This window comes from Oncorhynchus clarkii, unplaced genomic scaffold, assembly GCF_045791955.1.
Source record: "Oncorhynchus clarkii lewisi isolate Uvic-CL-2024 unplaced genomic scaffold, UVic_Ocla_1.0 unplaced_contig_12131_pilon_pilon, whole genome shotgun sequence".
In the NCBI taxonomy this organism is placed as follows: domain Eukaryota; kingdom Metazoa; phylum Chordata; class Actinopteri; order Salmoniformes; family Salmonidae; genus Oncorhynchus; species Oncorhynchus clarkii.
Genome location: NW_027258709.1, coordinates 40,339 through 58,176, shown reverse-complemented (window position 1 = coordinate 58,176; position 17,838 = coordinate 40,339). Strand labels below are relative to the sequence as shown.

At 45.8% G+C, this 17,838-nt stretch overlaps 1 protein-coding gene across 1 annotated transcript; it reads left to right on the top strand.

Annotated features, from left to right (window-relative positions):
- Positions 1–1,853: 1,853 nt before the first annotated feature.
- LOC139398296 (salivary glue protein Sgs-3-like) lies at positions 1,854–2,791 on the top strand. The gene is made up of 3 exons (XM_071144353.1): positions 1,854–2,445; positions 2,546–2,682; positions 2,768–2,791. The coding sequence occupies exons 1-3, from the start codon at positions 1,854–1,856 to the stop codon at positions 2,789–2,791; spliced, it is 753 nt and encodes a 250-aa protein (XP_071000454.1).
- Positions 2,792–17,838: the final 15,047 nt, after the last annotated feature.

Sequence of the window (17,838 nt, the reverse complement as noted above, 5' to 3'; positions counted from 1 at the left end):
TGGATGGACGGATAATGTCCCTAGGAGTCAAAGGAAAAATGACACGATAGAGACGAAGTAATTGACAGACACGCTGGTTAGTCGGCCTATGTCAACTTTTGGATTTTCTGGTCTCTCTCACTTTCCTGATCTGCTCATTTTTCCAACTGTACTACAGCCTAAATGTATCTAGCATTTACAAGGACTCTACTCCTAACCTCATGATTGTATTTGGTCTAGTTGAGAACAAGTTCTCATTTGCAACTGCGACCTGGCCAAGATGTAGCAGTGTGAACAGACAACACTATGTACCAAGTTGCACCGTGTGTCAATTATGATCGGAGTGATAAATGATCACATTTTGTTGTTCACCACTATGTAAACAACAAACGTTGGTACATATAAGTGTGTTATATCGGCTGAAAGCTTAAATTCTTGTTAATATAACTGCACAGTCCTATTTACAGTATCTATTACTGTGAAAAAATGCCATGCTATTGTTTGAGGAGAGCTCCTAACAACAAAACAGTTTTTTCACCCAGATAGGTTTGATAAATTCACCTCTGAAGGTGAAATGTGTACTCACATTCTGAAATCTTGCTCTGATTTATCATCCAAAGGGTCCCAGAGATAACATGAAGTGCCGTTTTTTTGGATAAAATCCTTTTTCATATCCTAAAAAAGTCCATATAGATTGATATTGTATTTCCACTCGTTCAATTTGCAAAGAAAGGAATCTGTGAATATCTCACCCTACACGTTGATTCAACAAGTCAAATCATGTTAGTATCTATTCCTCAGAGATCCTAGAAGGTAACAAGACTTCACTATATCATTAGGGGTGTAGTCTATCCTATAGGACACAAAATTTGGTCAGAAAGCAACGCCTTCATGGCGCGCCAATGACACGAGTGGCCATCACTTGATTGACTGTAACTTTGTCAAATAAGCACAAATTGGGGTCAAGATAGCCAATTTTACGGAAGTATGCAGAAACCCTGTATCTGTCGCACAGTTTTGCTGCTAATCTGGTGCGAAAGCATGCCTTTTTCTTTTGGACAACAATTGCAAGAATATGAAAAATGGGTGTTTTGCAAATGTTGAACTTACAATATGGCTGCTAATACTGGAAAAGCTAAATCAAAGTCCAAGTATACAGATTTGACGATATTCTTGCAGGAAAAATGTAAATGTAAATGTGTCCTTCACGATTTGCCCAAATGTACCTGGGTGACCTCACACTAAATGTAATGTAGTTTGCGTATACTTCAAGTTGTCAGTCTGAAACTTTGCACGTACACTGATGCCCCCTTGTGGACACACCCAGAGGAACTGGGACCTTTCTGTTGCCTTTCAAAGATGGCGGTAGAAAGAAAATACAATAAAATGGTTGTTTTGTTTCTTTGTATTTTCTTCTAGCAGATCTATTCTACTACTTTCAATTCACAATTCCACAAACTTCAAAGTGTTTCCTTTCAAATGGTACCAAGAAAATGCATATCCTTGCTTCAGGGCCTGAGCTACAGGCAGTTAGATTTGGGGATGTTATTTTAGGAGAAAATGGAATAAAGGGGGGCAGAGCCCTAAGATTTAATTTTAATCAAGGGAGAAAAAAAAGCTTGTTCTTATACACTGAACAAAAATATAAACACAACATGTAAAGTGTTGGTCTCATGTTTTAATGAGCTGAAATAAAAGATCCCAGAAATGTTGCGCACAACACAAAAAATGCATATTTATGTTTTACATCTCTGTTAGTGAACATTTCTCAGTTTTTGTCAAGATAATCCATCCACTTGACGGGTGTGGGGTATTAAGAAGTTTATTAAACAGGTCATTAAACAAGTCCACCTTTTATTGCTGGGGACAACACAATGCCACACGCAACACAACGCCACACGCAACACAACGCCACACGCAACACAACGCCACACGCAACACAACGCCACACGCAACACAACGCCACACGCAACACAACGCCACACGCAACACAACGACACACGCAACACGCAACACAACGCCACACGCAACACAATGCCACGCGCAACACAACGCCACACGCAACACAATGCAACACGCAACACAACGCCACACGCAACACAACGCCACACGCAACACAACGCCACACGCAACACAACGCCACACGCAACACAACGCCACACGCAACACAACGCCACACGCAACACAACGCCACACGCAACACAACGCCACACGCAACACAACGCCACGCGCAACACAACGCCACACGCAACACAACGCCACACGCAACACAACGCCACGCGCAACACAACGCCACACGCAACACAACGCCACACGCAACACAACGCCACACGCAACACAACGCCACACGCAACACAACGCCACGCGCAACACAACGCCACACGCAACACAATGCAACACGCAACACAACGCCACACGCAACACAACGACACACGCAACACAATGCCACAGATGTCTTGAGGGGATGTGCAATTGGCAAGGTGACTGCAGGAATGTCCACTAGAGCTGTTGCCAGATCATTTAATGTACATTCTTCTACCATAAGCTGCCTCTAATGTCATTATAGACAAAATTGGCAGCACGTCCAACCGGCCTCCCAACCGCAGACCCACGTGTAACCACTCCAGCCCAGGACCTCCACATCCGGCTTCTTCACCTGCGGGATCGTCTGAGAGGCCAGCCACCCGGACAGCTGATGAAACTGTAGGTTTGCACAATCAAAGAATTTCTGCACAAACTGTCAGAAACCATTTCAGGGAAGCTCATTTGTGTGCTCGTTGTTCTCTAGCACGCTGAAGATGTCACACCCTGACCTTAGAGAGCTTTTTTTGTCTCTATTTTGGTTTGGTCAGGGTGTGATTTGGGTGACCATTCTATGTTCTATTTTCTATGTTTTTGTATTTCTTAGTTTTTGGCCGGGTAATGGTTCTCAATCAGGGACAGCTGTCGTTCGTTGTCTCTGATTGGGAATCATACTTAGACAGCCTTTTCCCCTTTTGTCAGGGTGGGTAGTTGACTTGTGTTAGTGGCACTCAGCCCTCGTAAGCTTCACGGTTGTTTATCTTGTTTCGTGTTTTGTTGGCGTCATTCCATTGGTCCACTTCTTTTGACGGCCGTGGCAGAATAAGTGTCTTCTTCACAGATGAATCCCGGTTTCAACTGTGCCCTTGCAGATGGTAGACAACGTGTATGTCGTCGTGTGGGCGAGTGGTTTGCTGATTTCAACGTTGGAAACAGAGTGCCCCATAGTGGTGGTGGTGTTATAGTGTGGGCAGGCATCAGTAAAATATTTGAAAAAGTTGTGCTTATATTTTTGTTCAGTGTAGCTAGCATACTTTATTTAAAAATGATTTTAGAAAGAGAGAGAGAGAGAGGCTGAAAGAGAGACTGAAAGAGTGTGGAGGAGTTACCATGGAAACTACATTTGGATAGATTAAGAGTTAAGGGTTAAGTGTGTGTGTGTGTGTGTGTGTGTGGGTGTGTGTGTGTGTTGGGGGTATTGTGGGTGTGTTTGTGTGTGAGTTTGGGGGGTTATGTGGGTGTGTCTGTGTGTGTGTTGGGAGGGTATTTTGGGTGTGTTTGTGCATGTGTTGGGGGGGTATTGTGGGTGTGTTGGGGGGTGATGTGGGTGTGTTTGTTGGGGGGGTATTGTGGGTGTGTTTGTGTGTGCTTTGTCCTGGGATAAGGGTTGAAGTGTCCTGGGGTAGGGGTTGAGTGTCCTGGGATAAGGGTTGAGTGTCCTGGGATAAGGGTTGAGTGTCCTGGGGTAGGGGTTGAGTGTCCTGGGAGGGTTGAGTGTCCTGGGATAAGGGTAAGTGGTAAGGGTTGAAGTGTCCTGGGATAGGGGTTGAGTGTCCTGGGATAAGGGTTGAGTGTCCTGGGGTAGGGGTTGAGTGTCCTGGGATAAGGGTTGAGTGTCCTGGGGTAGGGGTTGAGTGTCCTGGGATAAGGGTTGAGTGTCCTGGGGTAGGGGTTGAGTGTCCTGGGATAAGGGTTGAGTGTCCTGGGATAAGGGTTGAGTGTCCTGGGATAAGGGTTGAGTGTCCTGGGATAAGGGTTGAGTGTCCTGGGATAAGGGTTGAAGTGTCCTGGGGTAGGGGTTGAGTGTCCTGGGATAAGGGTTGAGTGTCCTGGGATAAGGGTTGAGTGTCCTGGGATAAGGGTTGAGTGTCCTGGGATAAGGGTTGAAGTGTCCTGGGGTAGGGGTTGAGTGTCCTGGGATAAGGGTTGAGTGTCCTGGGATAAGGGTTGAAGTGTCCTGGGGTAGGGATTGAGTGTCCTGGGATAAGGGTTGAGTGTCCTGGGGTAGGGTTTGAGTGTCCTGGGATAAGGGTTTAGTGTCCTGGGATAAGGGTTTAGTGTCCTGGGATAAGGGTTTAGTGTCCTGGGATAAGGGTTGAAGTGTCCTGGGATAAGGGTTGAAGTGTCCTGGGATAAGGATTGAAGTGTCCTGGGATAAGGGTTGAGTGTCCTGGGATAAGGGTTTAGATGTCCTGGGATAAGGGTTGAAGTGTCCTGGGATAAGGGTTGAAATGTCTTGGGATAAGGGTTGAAGTGTCCTGGGATAAGGGTTGAGTGTCCTGGGATAAGGGTTGAGTGTCCTGGGATAAGGGTTGAAGTGTCCTGGGGTAGGGGTTGAGTGTCCTGGGATAAGGGTTGAGTGTCCTGGGATAAGGGTTGAGTGTCCTGGGATAAGGGTTGAGTGTCCTGGGATAAGGGTTGAAGTGTCCTGGGGTAAGGGTTGAGTGTCCTGGGGTAGGGGTTGAGTGTCCTGGGATAAGGGTTGAGTGTCCTGGGATAAGGGTTGAAGTGTCCTGGGGTAGGGATTGAGTGTCCTGGGATAAGGGTTGAGTGTCCTGGGATAGGGGTTGAGTGTCCTGGGATAAGGGTTGAGTGTCCTGGGGTAGGGTTTGAGTGTCCTGGGATAAGGGTTGAGTGTCCTGGGATAAGGATTTAGTGTCCTGGGATAAGGGTTGAAGTGTCCTGGGATAAGGGTTGAAGTGTCCTGGGATAAGGGTTTAGTGTCCTGGGATAAGGGTTGAAATGTCCTGGGATAAGGGTTGAAGTGTCCTGGGATAAGGGTTGAAATGTCTTGGGATAAGGGTTGAAGTGTCCTGGTATAAGGGTTTAGTGTCCTGGGATAAGGGTTGAAATGTCCTGGGATAAGGGTTGAAGTGTCCTGGGATAAGGGTTGAAATGTCCTGGGATAATGGTTGAAGTGTCCTGGGATAAGGGTTGAAGTGTCCTGGGATAAGGGTTGAAATGTTCTGGGATAAGGGTTGAAGTGTCCTGGGATAAGGGTTGAAATGTCCTGGGATAAGGGTTGAAATGTCCTGGGATAAGGGTTGAGTGTCCTGGGGTAGGGCTTGAGTGTCCTGGGATAAGGGTTGAGTGTCCTGGGATAAGGGTTTAGTGTCCTGGGATAAGGGTTGAAGTGTCCTGGGATAAGGGTTGAAATGTCCTGGGATAAGGGTTTAGTGTCCTGGGATAAGGGTTGAAATGTCCTGGGATAAGGGTTTAGTGTCCTGGGATAAGGGTTGAAATGTCCTGGGATAAGGGTTGAAGTGTCCTGGGATAAGGGTTGAAATGTCCTGGGATAATGGTTGAAGTGTCCTGGGATAAGGGTTGAAATGTTCTGGGATAAGGGTTGAAGTGTCCTGGGATAAGGGTTGAAATGTCCTGGGATAAGGGTTGAAATGTTCTGGGATAAGGGTTGAAATGTCCTGGGATAAGGGTTGAAGTGTCCTGGGATAAGGGTTGAAGTGTCCTGGGATAAGGTTTGAAATGTCCTGGGATAGGGGTTGAAGTGTCCTGGGATAAGGGTTTAGTGTCCTGGGATAAGGGTTGAAGTGTCCTGGGATAAGGGTTGAAGTGTCCTGGGATAAGGTTTGAAATGTCCTGGGATAAGGGTTGAAATGTCCTGGGATAAGGAATACTTTTGGATTTATCGAGCCCCTTTGTCGAGCACCTGATTTTCGTTTTTGTTCAAGATAGGTTTAAGCGATTTAGATATGTTTTTAGGCTGTGATAGCTATTTTAAATGTCACAGTTTACGGGCCCTCAAGTGCCTAATGACTTTATTATTAATTTTCAAAATGACTTATGACTGTCTGTAAGTTGCTACGAAAAAAACGTTAAAAAAAAAAGACGATTTTGGAAGCGGCTTCTGTGCTTCGTCAAACTGCGTATGTTTTCCTGATTCCCCTATGCTTCGTCAAACTGCGTATGTTTTCCTGATTCCCCTATTGAAAGAATTTTTGATTGAGATGATTGAGAAAACCTACTTGTTGATTCAATCTCTCTGCTTCAAGGACCTTATTTGATTTTAATCTTTTGATCTGACAAAAGGGTCTCTTGAACCCTGAATGGAAAAAAAATTCTGTCTTTAGTGGTGTTTGACAGGAGAAAGTCTTAGTTACATCTTCATCATAAACCATGTTGTCTTAGTTACATCTTCATCATAAACCATGTTGTCTTAGTTACATCTTCGTCATAAACCATGTTGTCTTGGTTACATTTTCATCATAAACCATGTTGTCTTAGTTACATCTTCATCATAAACCATGTTGTCTTGGTTACATTTTCATCATAAACCATGTTGTCTTAGTTACATCTTCATCATAAACCATGTTGTCTTAGTTACATCTTCATCATAAACCATGTTGTCTTGGTTACATTTTCATCATAAACCATGTTGTCTTAGTTACATCTTCATCATAAACCATGTTGTCTTAGTTACATCTTCATCATAAACCATGTTGTCTTAGTTACATCTTCATCATAAACCATGTTGTCTTAGTTACATCTTCATCATAAACCATGTTGTCTTAGTTACATCTTCATCATAAACCATGTTGTCTTGGTTACATTTTCATCATAAACCATGTTGTCTTAGTTACATCTTCATCATAAACCATGTTGTCTTGGTTACATTTTCATCATAAACCATGTTGTCTTAGTTACATCTTCATCATAAACCATGTTGTCTTAGTTACATCTTCATCATAAACCATGTTGTCTTGGTTACATTTTCATCATAAACCATGTTGTCTTAGTTACATCTTCATCATAAACCATGTTGTCTTAGTTACATCTTCATCATAAACCATGTTGTCTTAGTTACATCTTCATCATAAACCATGTTGTCTTAGTTACATCTTCATCATAAACCATGTTGTCTTAGTTACATCTTCATCATAAACCATGTTGTCTTAGTTACATCTTCATCATAAACCATGTTGTCTTAGTTACATCTTCATCATAAACCATGTTGTCTTAGTTACATCTTCATCATAAACCATGTTGTCTTGGTTACATTTTCATCATAAACCATGTTGTCTTAGTTACATCTTCATCATAAACCATGTTGTCTTAGTTACATCTTCATCATAAACCATGTTGTCTTGGTTACATTTTCATCATAAACCATGTTGTTTTAGTTACATCTTCATCATAAACCATGTTGTCTTAGTTATATTTTCATCATAAACCATTGTGGTTGGACAGCAGGTTGTGAGTCATTGCGTGCATCGTGGTTGGACAGCAGGTCGTGAGTCATTGCGTGCATCGTGGTTGGACAGCAGGTCGTGAGTCATTGCGTGCATCGTGGTTGGACAGCAGGTTGTGAGTCATTGCGTGCATCGTGGTTGGACAGCAGGTTGTGAGTCATTGCGTGCATCGTGGTTGGACAGCAGGTCGTGAGTCATTGCGTGCATCGTGGTTGGACAGCAGGTCGTGAGTCATTGCGTGCATCGTGGTTGGACAGCAGGTCGTGAGTCATTGCGTGCATCGTGGTTGGACAGCAGGTCGTGAGTCATTGCGTGTATCGTGGTTGGACAGCAGGTCGTGAGTCATTGCGTGCATCGTGGTTGGACAGCAGGTCGTGAGTCATTGCGTGCATCGTGGTTGGACAGCAGGTCGTGAGTCATTGCGTGCATCGTGGTTGGACAGCAGGTTGTGAGTCATTGCGTGCATCGTGGTTGGACAGCAGGTCGTGAGTCATTGCGTGCATCGTGGTTGGACAGCAGGTCGTGAGTCATTGCGTGCATCGTGGTTGGACAGCAGGTCGTGAGTCATTGCGTGCATCGTGGTTGGACAGCAGGTCGTGAGTCATTGCGTGTATCGTGGTTGGACAGCAGGTCGTGAGTCATTGCGTGCATCGTGGTTGGACAGCAGGTCGTGAGTCATTGCGTGCATCGTGGTTGGACAGCAGGTCGTGAGTCATTGCGTGCATCGTGGTTGGACAGCAGGTCGTGAGTCATTGCGTGCATCGTGGTTGGACAGCAGGTCGTGAGTCATTGCGTGCATCGTGGTTGGACAGCAGGTCGTGAGTCATTGCGTGCATCGTGGTTGGACAGCAGGTCGTGAGTCATTGCGTGCATCGTGGTTGGACAGCAGGTCGTGAGTCATTGCGTGCATCGTGGTTGGACAGCAGGTCGTGAGTCATTGCGTGCATCGTGGTTGGACAGCAGGTTGTGAGTCATTGCGTGCATCGTGGTTGGACAGCAGGTTGTGAGTCATTGCGTGCATCGTGGTTGGACAGCAGGTCGTGAGTCATTGCGTGCATCGTGGTTGGACAGCAGGTCGTGAGTCATTGCGTGCATCGTGGTTGGACAGCAGGTCGTGAGTCATTGCGTGCATCGTGGTTGGACAGCAGGTTGTGAGTCATTGCGTGCATCGTGGTTGGACAGCAGGTTGTGAGTCATTGCGTGCATCGTGGTTGGACAGCAGGTTGTGAGTCAGTGCTAGAGTGTTATGGAAGGGATAGGGAGGTTTGAGTCAGTGCTAGGGTGTTATGGAAGGGATAGGGAGGTTTGAGTCAGTGCTAGGGTGTAATGGAAGGGATAGGGAGGTTTGAGTGTAATGGAAGGGATAGGGAGGTTTGAGTCCGTGCTAGGGTGTTGTGGTAAGGAGATGGAAGGGATAGGGAGGTTTGAGTCAGTGCTAGGGTGTTGTGGTAAGAAGATGGGAGGGATAGGGAGGTTTGAGTCCGTGCTAGGGTGTTGTGGTAAGGAGATGGAAGGGATAGGGAGGTTTGAGTCAGTGCTAGGGTGCTGTGGTAAGGAGATGGAAGGGATAGGGAGGTTTGAGTCAATGCTAGGGTGCTGTGGTAAGGAGATGGAAGGGATAGGGAGGTTTGAGTCCGTGCTAGGGTGTTATGGAAGGGATAGGGAGGTTTGAGTCAGTGCTAGGGTGTTGTGGTAAGGAGATGGAAGGGAAAGGGAGGTTTGAGTCCGTGCTATGGTGTTGTGGTAAGGAGCTGAAAGGGTTAGGGAGGTTTGAGTCAGTGCTAGGGTGTTGTGGTAAGGAGATGGAAGGGATAGGGAGGTTTGAGTCAGTGCTAGGGTGTTGTGGTAAGGAGATGGAAGGGTTAGGGAGGTTTGAGTCAGTGCTAGGGTGTTGTGGTAAGGAGATGGAAGGGTTAGGGAGGTTTGAGTCAGTGCTAGGGTGTTGTGGTAAGGAGATGGAAGGGTTAGGGAGGTTTGAGTCAGTGCTAGGGTGTTGTGGTAAGGAGATGGAAGGGAAAGGGAGGTTTGAGTCCGTGCTATGGTGTTGTGGTAAGGAGCTGAAAGGGTTAGGGAGGTTTGAGTCAGTGCTAGGGTGTTGTGGTAAGGAGATGGAAGGGATAGGGAGGTTTGAGTCAGTGCTAGGTTGTTGTGGTAAGGAGATGGAAGGGTTAGGGAGGTTTGAGTCAGTGCTAGGGTGTTGTGGTAAGGAGATGGAAGGGTTAGGGAGGTTTGAGTCAGTGCTAGGGTGTTGTGGTAAGGAGATGGAAGGGTTAGGGAGGTTTGAGTCAGTGCTAGGGTGTTGTGGTAAGGAGATGGAAGGGTTAGGGAGGTTTGAGTCAGTGCTATGGTGTTGTGGTAAGGAGATGAAAAGGAAAAGCTCTGCACATTCTGAATGAGGAATAATCAACGCAGGTGACGGAAAACTGAGACCCAAAATCTAACAGCCCCACAGTCTCTACGTCAACCCACTACTCCTTTCTCTGGTCAAGAGTAGTGCACTATATGGGGAATAGGGTGCCAGCCCTGGTCTAAAGTAGTGCACTATATAGGGAATAGGGTGCCAGCCCTGGTCTAAAGTAGTGCACTATATAGGGAATAGGGTGCCAGCCCTGGTCTAAAGTAGTGCACTATATAGGGAATAGGGTGCCAGCCCTGGTCTAAAGTAGTGCACTATATAGGGAATAGGGTGCCAGCCCTGGTCTAAAGTAGTGCACTATATAGGGAATAGGGTGCCAGCCCTGGTCTAAAGTAGTGCACTATATAGGGAATAGGGTGCCTTTTGGATGTAAATGTCTTGTATGTCTTGCCAAGAACTCTGCTGTAGCTATGGCAACAGCAGGGAGGTTTTTTCCAAATCTTATGTATAGTGTAAAGATTGACCCATGTTTGACCTACACTACAACCACCCTCATTCTAACACCTTCCTCCATCCTTCAATCCCTCCATCCCGTCTCCTCCCCCCGTACCCGACATTTTTTTTTTAAATAAGAAAATATATTAAAAAAATAAATAAATAACAGGAATGAGGTTATATACAGAGTTAATGTATCGGGGGCACAGGTTAGTCAAGGTCATTTTGGTAATATGTAAATGTAGATAAAGTGACTATAAAAAGACAGTAAACAGAGAGTAGCAGCAGCGTAAAACTGTGTGTGTGTGTGTGTGTGTGTGTGTGTGTGTGTGTGGGGGGTAGCCATTTGATTAGCTGTTCAGGATTCTTATGTCTTGTGGCGTTGGTATAGAAACTGTTAAGAAGCATTTTGGACCTAGACTTGGTGCTCCGGTACCGCTTGCCATATGGTAGCAAGGTGACTGGAGTCTTAGACAATTTTTAGGGCCTTCCTCTGACACCGCCTGGTGTAGAGGTCCTGGATGACAGGGAGCTTGACCCCAGTGCTGTACTGGGCCGTACGCACTACCTTCTGTAGTGCCTGGCGGTCGGAGTCCGAGCAGTTGCAATTACCAGGTGGTGATGCAACCTGTTAGGATGCTCTCGATGGTGCAGCTGTACAACTTTTTGAGGATCTAGGGACCCATGCCCAATCTTTTCAGTCTCATGAGGGGGAAAAAGGTGTTGTCGTGCATTCTTCACAACTGTCTTGGTGTGTTTGTACCATGGCTGTGATAGTTTGTTGGTGATGTGGACACCAAGGAACTTGAAGCTCTCAACCTGCTCCACAACAGCACCGTCAGTGAGAATGGGAGTTTGCTCGGTCCTCCAAGGGACAGGCTCCTCAACCTGTTGCTATGGATACCGACTTGCCTAAATTCCCGAGAACAACTCCTGCCCAGGTCCATCAAATAATGCAAGCTACACTGATCTTTCTAAGTAGAAGAAACTGTGACTTTGAAAAAAAGCTTGTCCGAATATATTCATTTGTTTATGCTTGAATGAATTAGATTTGATATACTTTTGTCTGTCTCACAGTACATAGCCTCTTATCTCTGCTCTGTCTTTTTCCACTGGGGCACAAGCCTAGTCAATAAGGATCTCTGGGTGGTTCCAAATGTCACCCTAATCCCTATCTAGTGCACTACTATTGACCAGGACCCAGTTGGGAATCATTTGGGATACAGTCTCTGAAATGGCAATAAGAGGTTGTGGGTTTATAATATGGTAATGTCGTTTATTGTTTCTGATAATTTCCTCTCTGGGCTGATGGTTTATAGTGTTCTTTGCTTATTGGCTCTTCACTGCTGTACACACGCACGCACGCACGCACGCACACACACACACACACACACACACACACACACACACACACACACACACACACACACACACACACACACACACACACACACACACACAGACACTGTGGCGTTTCAGAAAGAGCGAGCAGTATTGGCTGTTGTCACTAAGGTAACAGAGCCCTATTCATCTTACAGTATTGGTTTCCTTGTGGGCAGAGAGAGTGGTGGTTATTGGCCGCATTTCTCTTCTGTGCCTCTGTTCTGTTTTCTCTCTCTCTGCTCTCTCTCTCTGCTCTCTCTCTCTGCTCTCACTCTCTGCTCTTTCTCTATTTCTCTCTCTGCTCTCTCTCTGCTCTTTCTCTATTTATCTCTCTCTGCTCTCTCTCTGCTCTCTCTCTGCGCTCTCTCTCTACTCTCTCTCTCTGCTGTCTCTCTCTGCTCTCTCTCTCTCTCTCTGTTCTCTCTGCTCTCTCTCTCTCTCTCTCTGTTTTCTCTGCTCTCTCTGCTCTCTCTCTCTCTCTCTGTTCTCTCTTTCTCTCTGTTCTCTCTGCTCTCTCTCTCTCTCTCTCTTTCTGTTCTCTCTGCTCTCTCTGCTCTCTCTGCTCTCTCTCTCTCTCTCTCTGCTCTCTCTCTCTCTCTGCTCTCTCTCTCTACCCACGTGCATGTGTGTGTGTGTGTGTGTGTGTGGTCTTCTCTCTGTATCGACTATATCGTAGTGCTGAGTGGGTTTTAATAAACAGCTCCTCCCCGTCTCCACGGATATAAAAAGCATACCATCAACAATCAATCACTGTTGACGACCAGGCGCGTCCCGGCGGTGTCGTTACATCACAATGGCGCCAGTTAGACGAGGGCTAACCGTTGATCATCTGCTTTTATCAGCTAAGCTGCGACTCGGAGTAAGAGCCTGCATCCCAAATGGTCCATTATACAGAACACTACATTTTAATTGACCAGGGCCCATAGATCTCTGGTTAAAGGTAGTGGACTATGTAGGGAATAGGATGCTGTTTAGGAGGTGGTCGGTTGGAGTGGTGGATCACCATGGCAGATCAACGCCATGGTTGGAAAACTGCAAGGGACTTCCACTGGTTCTGAATCTCTAAGGACGGCTGTGTGTATTGAACATCTCTCATGTCACACTGTTGGTCAGATGGAGGTGTGTTGGGGTAATGGGTTGTTAGTCTATTGATCAGATGGAGGTGTGTTGGGGTAATGGGTTGTTAGTCTATTGATCAGATGGAGGTGTGTTGGGGTAATGGGGTGTTAGACTGTTGATCAGATGGAGGTGTGTTGGGGTAATGTTGTGTTAGACTGTTGATCAGATGGAGGTGTGTTGGGGTAATGGGTTGTTAGTCTATTGATCAGATGGTGTGTTGGGGTAATGGGGTGTTAGACTGTTGATCAGATGGAGGTGTGTTGGGGTAATGTTGTGTTAGACTGTTGATCAGATGGAGGTGTGTTGGGGTAATGTGGTGTTAGACTGTTGATCAGATGGAGGTGTGTTGGGGTAATGTGGTGTTAGACTATCGATCAGATGGAGGTGTGTTGGGGTAATGTGGTGTTAGACTGTTGATCAGATGGAGGTGTGTTAGGGTAATGGGTTGTTAGTCTATTGATCAGATGGAGGTGTGTTGGGGTAATGGGGTGTTAGACTGTTGATCAGATGGAGGTGTGTTGGGGTAATGTGGTGTTAGACTATCGATCAGATGGAGGTGTGTTGGGGTAATGTTGTGTTAGACTGTTGATCAGATGGAGGTGTGTTGGGGTAATGGGTTGTTAGTCTATTGATCAGATGGAGGTGTGTTGGGGTAATGGGTTGTTAGTCTATTGATCAGATGGAGGTGTGTTGGGGTAATGGGGTGTTAGACTGTTGATCAGATGGAGGTGTGTTGGGGTAATGTTGTGTTAGACTGTTGATCAGATGGAGGTGTGTTGGGGTAATGGGTTGTTAGTCTATTGATCAGATGGTGTGTTGGGGTAATGGGGTGTTAGACTGTTGATCAGATGGAGGTGTGTTGGGGTAATGGGTTGTTAGTCTATTGATCAGATGGAGGTGTGTTGGGGTAATGGGGTGTTAGACTGTTGATCAGATGGAGGTGTGTTGGGGTAATGGGTTGTTAAGTCTATTGATCAGATGGTGTGTTGGGGTAATGGGGTGTTAGACTGTTGATCAGATGGAGGTGTGTTGGGGTAATGTTGTGTTAGACTGTTGATCAGATGGAGGTGTGTTGGAGTAATGTGGTGTTAGACTGTTGATCAGATGGAGGTGTGTTGGGGTAATGTGGTGTTAGTCTATTGATCAGATGGAGGTGTGTTGGGGTAATGGGTTGTTAGTCTATTGATCAGATGGAGGTGTGTTGGGGTAATGGGGTGTTAGACTGTTGATCAGATGGAGGTGTGTTGGGGTAATGTTGTGTTAGACTGTTGATCAGATGGAGGTGTGTTGGGGTAATGGGTTGTTAGTCTATTGATCAGATGGTGTGTTGGGGTAATGGGGTGTTAGACTGTTGATCAGATGGAGGTGTGTTGGGGTAATGTTGTGTTAGACTGTTGATCAGATGGAGGTGTGTTGGGGTAATGTGGTGTTAGACTGTTGATCAGATGGAGGTGTGTTGGGGTAATGTGGTGTTAGACTATCGATCAGATGGAGGTGTGTTGGGGTAATGTGGTGTTAGACTGTTGATCAGATGGAGGTGTGTTGGGGTAATGTGGTGTTAGACTATCGATCAGATGGAGGTGTGTTGGGGTAATGTTGTGTTAGACTGTTGATCAGATGGAGGTGTGTTGGGGTAATGGGTTGTTAGTCTATTGATCAGATGGAGGTGTGTTGGGGTAATGGGTTGTTAGTCTATTGATCAGATGGAGGTGTGTTGGGGTAATGGGGTGTTAGACTGTTGATCAGATGGAGGTGTGTTGGGGTAATGTTGTGTTAGACTGTTGATCAGATGGAGGTGTGTTGGGGTAATGTGGTGTTAGACTGTTGATCAGATGGAGGTGTGTTGGGGTAATGTGGTGTTAGACTATCGATCAGATGGAGGTGTGTTGGGGTAATGTGGTGTTAGACTGTTGATCAGATGGAGGTGTGTTAGGGTAATGGGTTGTTAGTCTATTGATCAGATGGAGGTGTGTTGGGGTAATGGGGTGTTAGACTGTTGATCAGATGGAGGTGTGTTGGGGTAATGTGGTGTTAGACTATCGATCAGATGGAGGTGTGTTGGGGTAATGTTGTGTTAGACTGTTGATCAGATGGAGGTGTGTTGGGGTAATGTGGTGTTAGTCTATTGATCAGATGGAGGTGTGTTGGGGTAATGGGTTGTTAGTCTATTGATCAGATGGAGGTGTGTTGGGGTAATGTGGTGTTAGACTATCGATCAGATGGAGGTGTGTTGGGGTAATGTTGTGTTAGACTGTTGATCAGATGGAGGTGTGTTGGGGTAATGTTGTGTTAGACTGTTGATCAGATGGAGATGTGTTGGGGTAATGTTGTGTTAGACTGTTGCTCAGATGGAGGTGTGTAATGTGACGTTAGACTGTTGGTCAGATGGAGGTGTGTTGGGGTAATGTTGTGTTAGACTGTTGATCAGATGGAGGTGTGTTGGGGTAATGTTGTGTTAGACTGTTGATCAGATGGAGGTGTGTTGGGGTAATGTTGTGTTAGACTGTTGATCAGATGGAGGTGTGTTGGGGTAATGGGTTGTTAGTCTATTGATCAGATGGAGGTGTGTTGGGGTAATGTTGTGTTAGACTGTTGATCAGATGGAGGTGTGTTGGGGTAATGTTGTGTTAGACTGTTGATCAGATGGAGGTGTGTTGGGGTAATGGGTTGTTAGTCTATTGATCAGATGGAGGTGTGTTGGGGTAATGTTGTGTTAGTCTATTGATCAGATGGAGGTGTGTTGGGGTAATGGGTTGTTAGTCTATTGATCAGATGGAGGTGTGTTGGGGTAATGTTGTGTTAGACTGTTGATCAGATGGAGGTGTGTTGGGGTAATGGGTTGTTAGTCTATTGATCAGATGGAGGTGTGTTGGGGTAATGTTGTGTTAGACTGTTGATCAGATGGAGGTTTGTTGGGGTAATGGGGTGTTAGACTGTTGATCAGATGGAGGTGTGTTGGGGTAATGTTGTGTTAGACTGTTGATCAGATGGAGGTGTGTTGGGGTAATGGGGTGTTAGACTGTTGATCAGATGGAGGTGTGTTGGGGTAATGTGGTGTTAGACTGTTGGTCAGATGGAGGTGTGTAATGTGGTGTTAGACTGTTGATCAGATGGAGGTGTGTTGGGGTAATGTGGTGTTAGACTGTTGATCAGATGGAGGTGTGTAATGTGATGTTAGACTGTTGATCAGATGGAGATGGGTAATGTGACGTTAGACTGTTGGTCAGATGGAGGTGTGTAATGTGGTGTTAGACTGTTGATCAGATGGAGGTGTGTTGGGGTAATGTGGTGTTAGACTGTTGGTCAGATGGAGGTGTGTAATGTGGTGTTAGACTGTTGATCAGATGGAGGTGTGTTGGGGTAATGTGACGTTACACTGTTAAAAGATAAATACTACATAACAGATATCTCACTTCGTCCTCAACAGTAGAGCAGTTGATTACATATATTAGTATTTTTAATGTAGACAGTAGAGTTTGTTAATGCATTTCTTTTCACTGTGATTCGTAACGTGTATCAGGGAGTAGACCCGTCCCTCTGAGGTACGTTTAGAAACATGCCGATGCTGCCACTACATGGCTCAGGGAAGAAGTGTCGACCAAAATAACATTTACCCACACTGCACTGCTTATCGTCCAGGCAGATATTAGTCAAATGCAGAGATGAGACAAATTTTCTTTGAAAACTGGTCACGAGAGGTTTGCTTACTGCATGTTGTGAGACAACCAAGGAAATCAGTATGGTGTGAGACAACCAGGAAATCAGTATGGTGTGAGACAACCAATGAAATCAGTGTGGTGTGAGACAACCAGGAAATCAGTATGGTGTGAGAAAACCAGGAAATCAGTATGTTGTGAGACAACCAGGAAATCAGTATGTTGTGAGACAACCAGGAAATCAGTATGTTGTGAGACAACCAGGAAATCAGTATGTTGTGAGACAACCAGGGAAATCAGTATGGTGTGAGACAACCAGGGAAATCAGTATGGTGTGAGACAACCAGGAAAATCAGTATGGTGTGAGACAACCAGGAAATCAGTATGGTGTGAGACAACCAGGAAATCAGTATGGTGTGAGACAACCAGGAAATCAGTATGGTGTGAGACAAGCAGGAAATCAGTATGGTGTGAGACAACCAGGAAATCAGCATGGTGTGCCTGTTTTCAGGAAAGCTTTTAATAGTCAGGAAGGAATGTTCTACAGATTTAGTAAGCTACTATATTTTTTGTCACATTTTGGAACTAAAGTGCCAACCTTTGCCCTATTCTCTGAAGTCTAGGAGGATATAGGCTGTGTATAGTAGGTGGAAGTAACACAGAGGGGATTTAAGTAGGTACAATAACATTACATATGAGCCCTTAATAAAGGGGCAATGTCCTCTCCTCTCCTCTCCTCTCCTCTCCGGCCTCTAACAGTCAGTGGATGTTGTTTCAGACTCTGCTTCTCCACAGTGCCACCCTGTGGCCGTTTGTATCTGTAGGTGCTGGAAAAGTCCACTCTCGAGCCATCCCACCTTTCGCTCCAGAGGAGAAAAGGAAGTTAATGCGTTCGTGGCAGGGCAAGTCCCTCCAGCATAAAGCGAGTGCTCTTAGGTCATCCAGTACCACTTGTCTGCCATAATGTACCTGCCCCCAGCCCCATGTGGGGGGTGAAGGGGAATCCTCCACATCGTTCGTGGCTCGTTGTGGACCCTGACCAGGTATCAGTAGTGGTCAGAGCATCTGACCAACAAACCTTCACCTTCACTATGATACTGGGGGAGGGGGAGAGGTGCATGTGTCTCTCACATTGGTGGACAGGAGATGGGTAGGGGGAGGAGGAGGGCAATAGTCTGACAGCGTAATAGTATACACTTCCTCCTCACACAGAGTCATAGTCAACACTTCCTCCTCACACAGAGTCATAGTCAACACTTCCTCCTCACACAGAGTCAGTCTAGACTTCCTCCCCACACAGTCTACACTTCCTCCCCACACAGAGTCAGTCTACACTTCCTCC

What these genes read in the sequence shown, in the direction of transcription:
- LOC139398296 (XM_071144353.1), top strand. Translation starts at nt 1,854, where the DNA reads ATGCCACACGCAACACAACGCCACACGCAACACAACGCCACACGCAAC. An exon ending in CACAGATGTCTTGAGGGGAT is followed by an intron (nt 2,446 to 2,545) that starts GTGCAATTGGCA and finishes ATGTCATTATAG; the next exon opens with ACAAAATTGGCAGCACGTCC. An exon ending in CCCGGACAGCTGATGAAACT is followed by an intron (nt 2,683 to 2,767) that starts GTAGGTTTGCAC and finishes GTTGTTCTCTAG; the next exon opens with CACGCTGAAGATGTCACACC.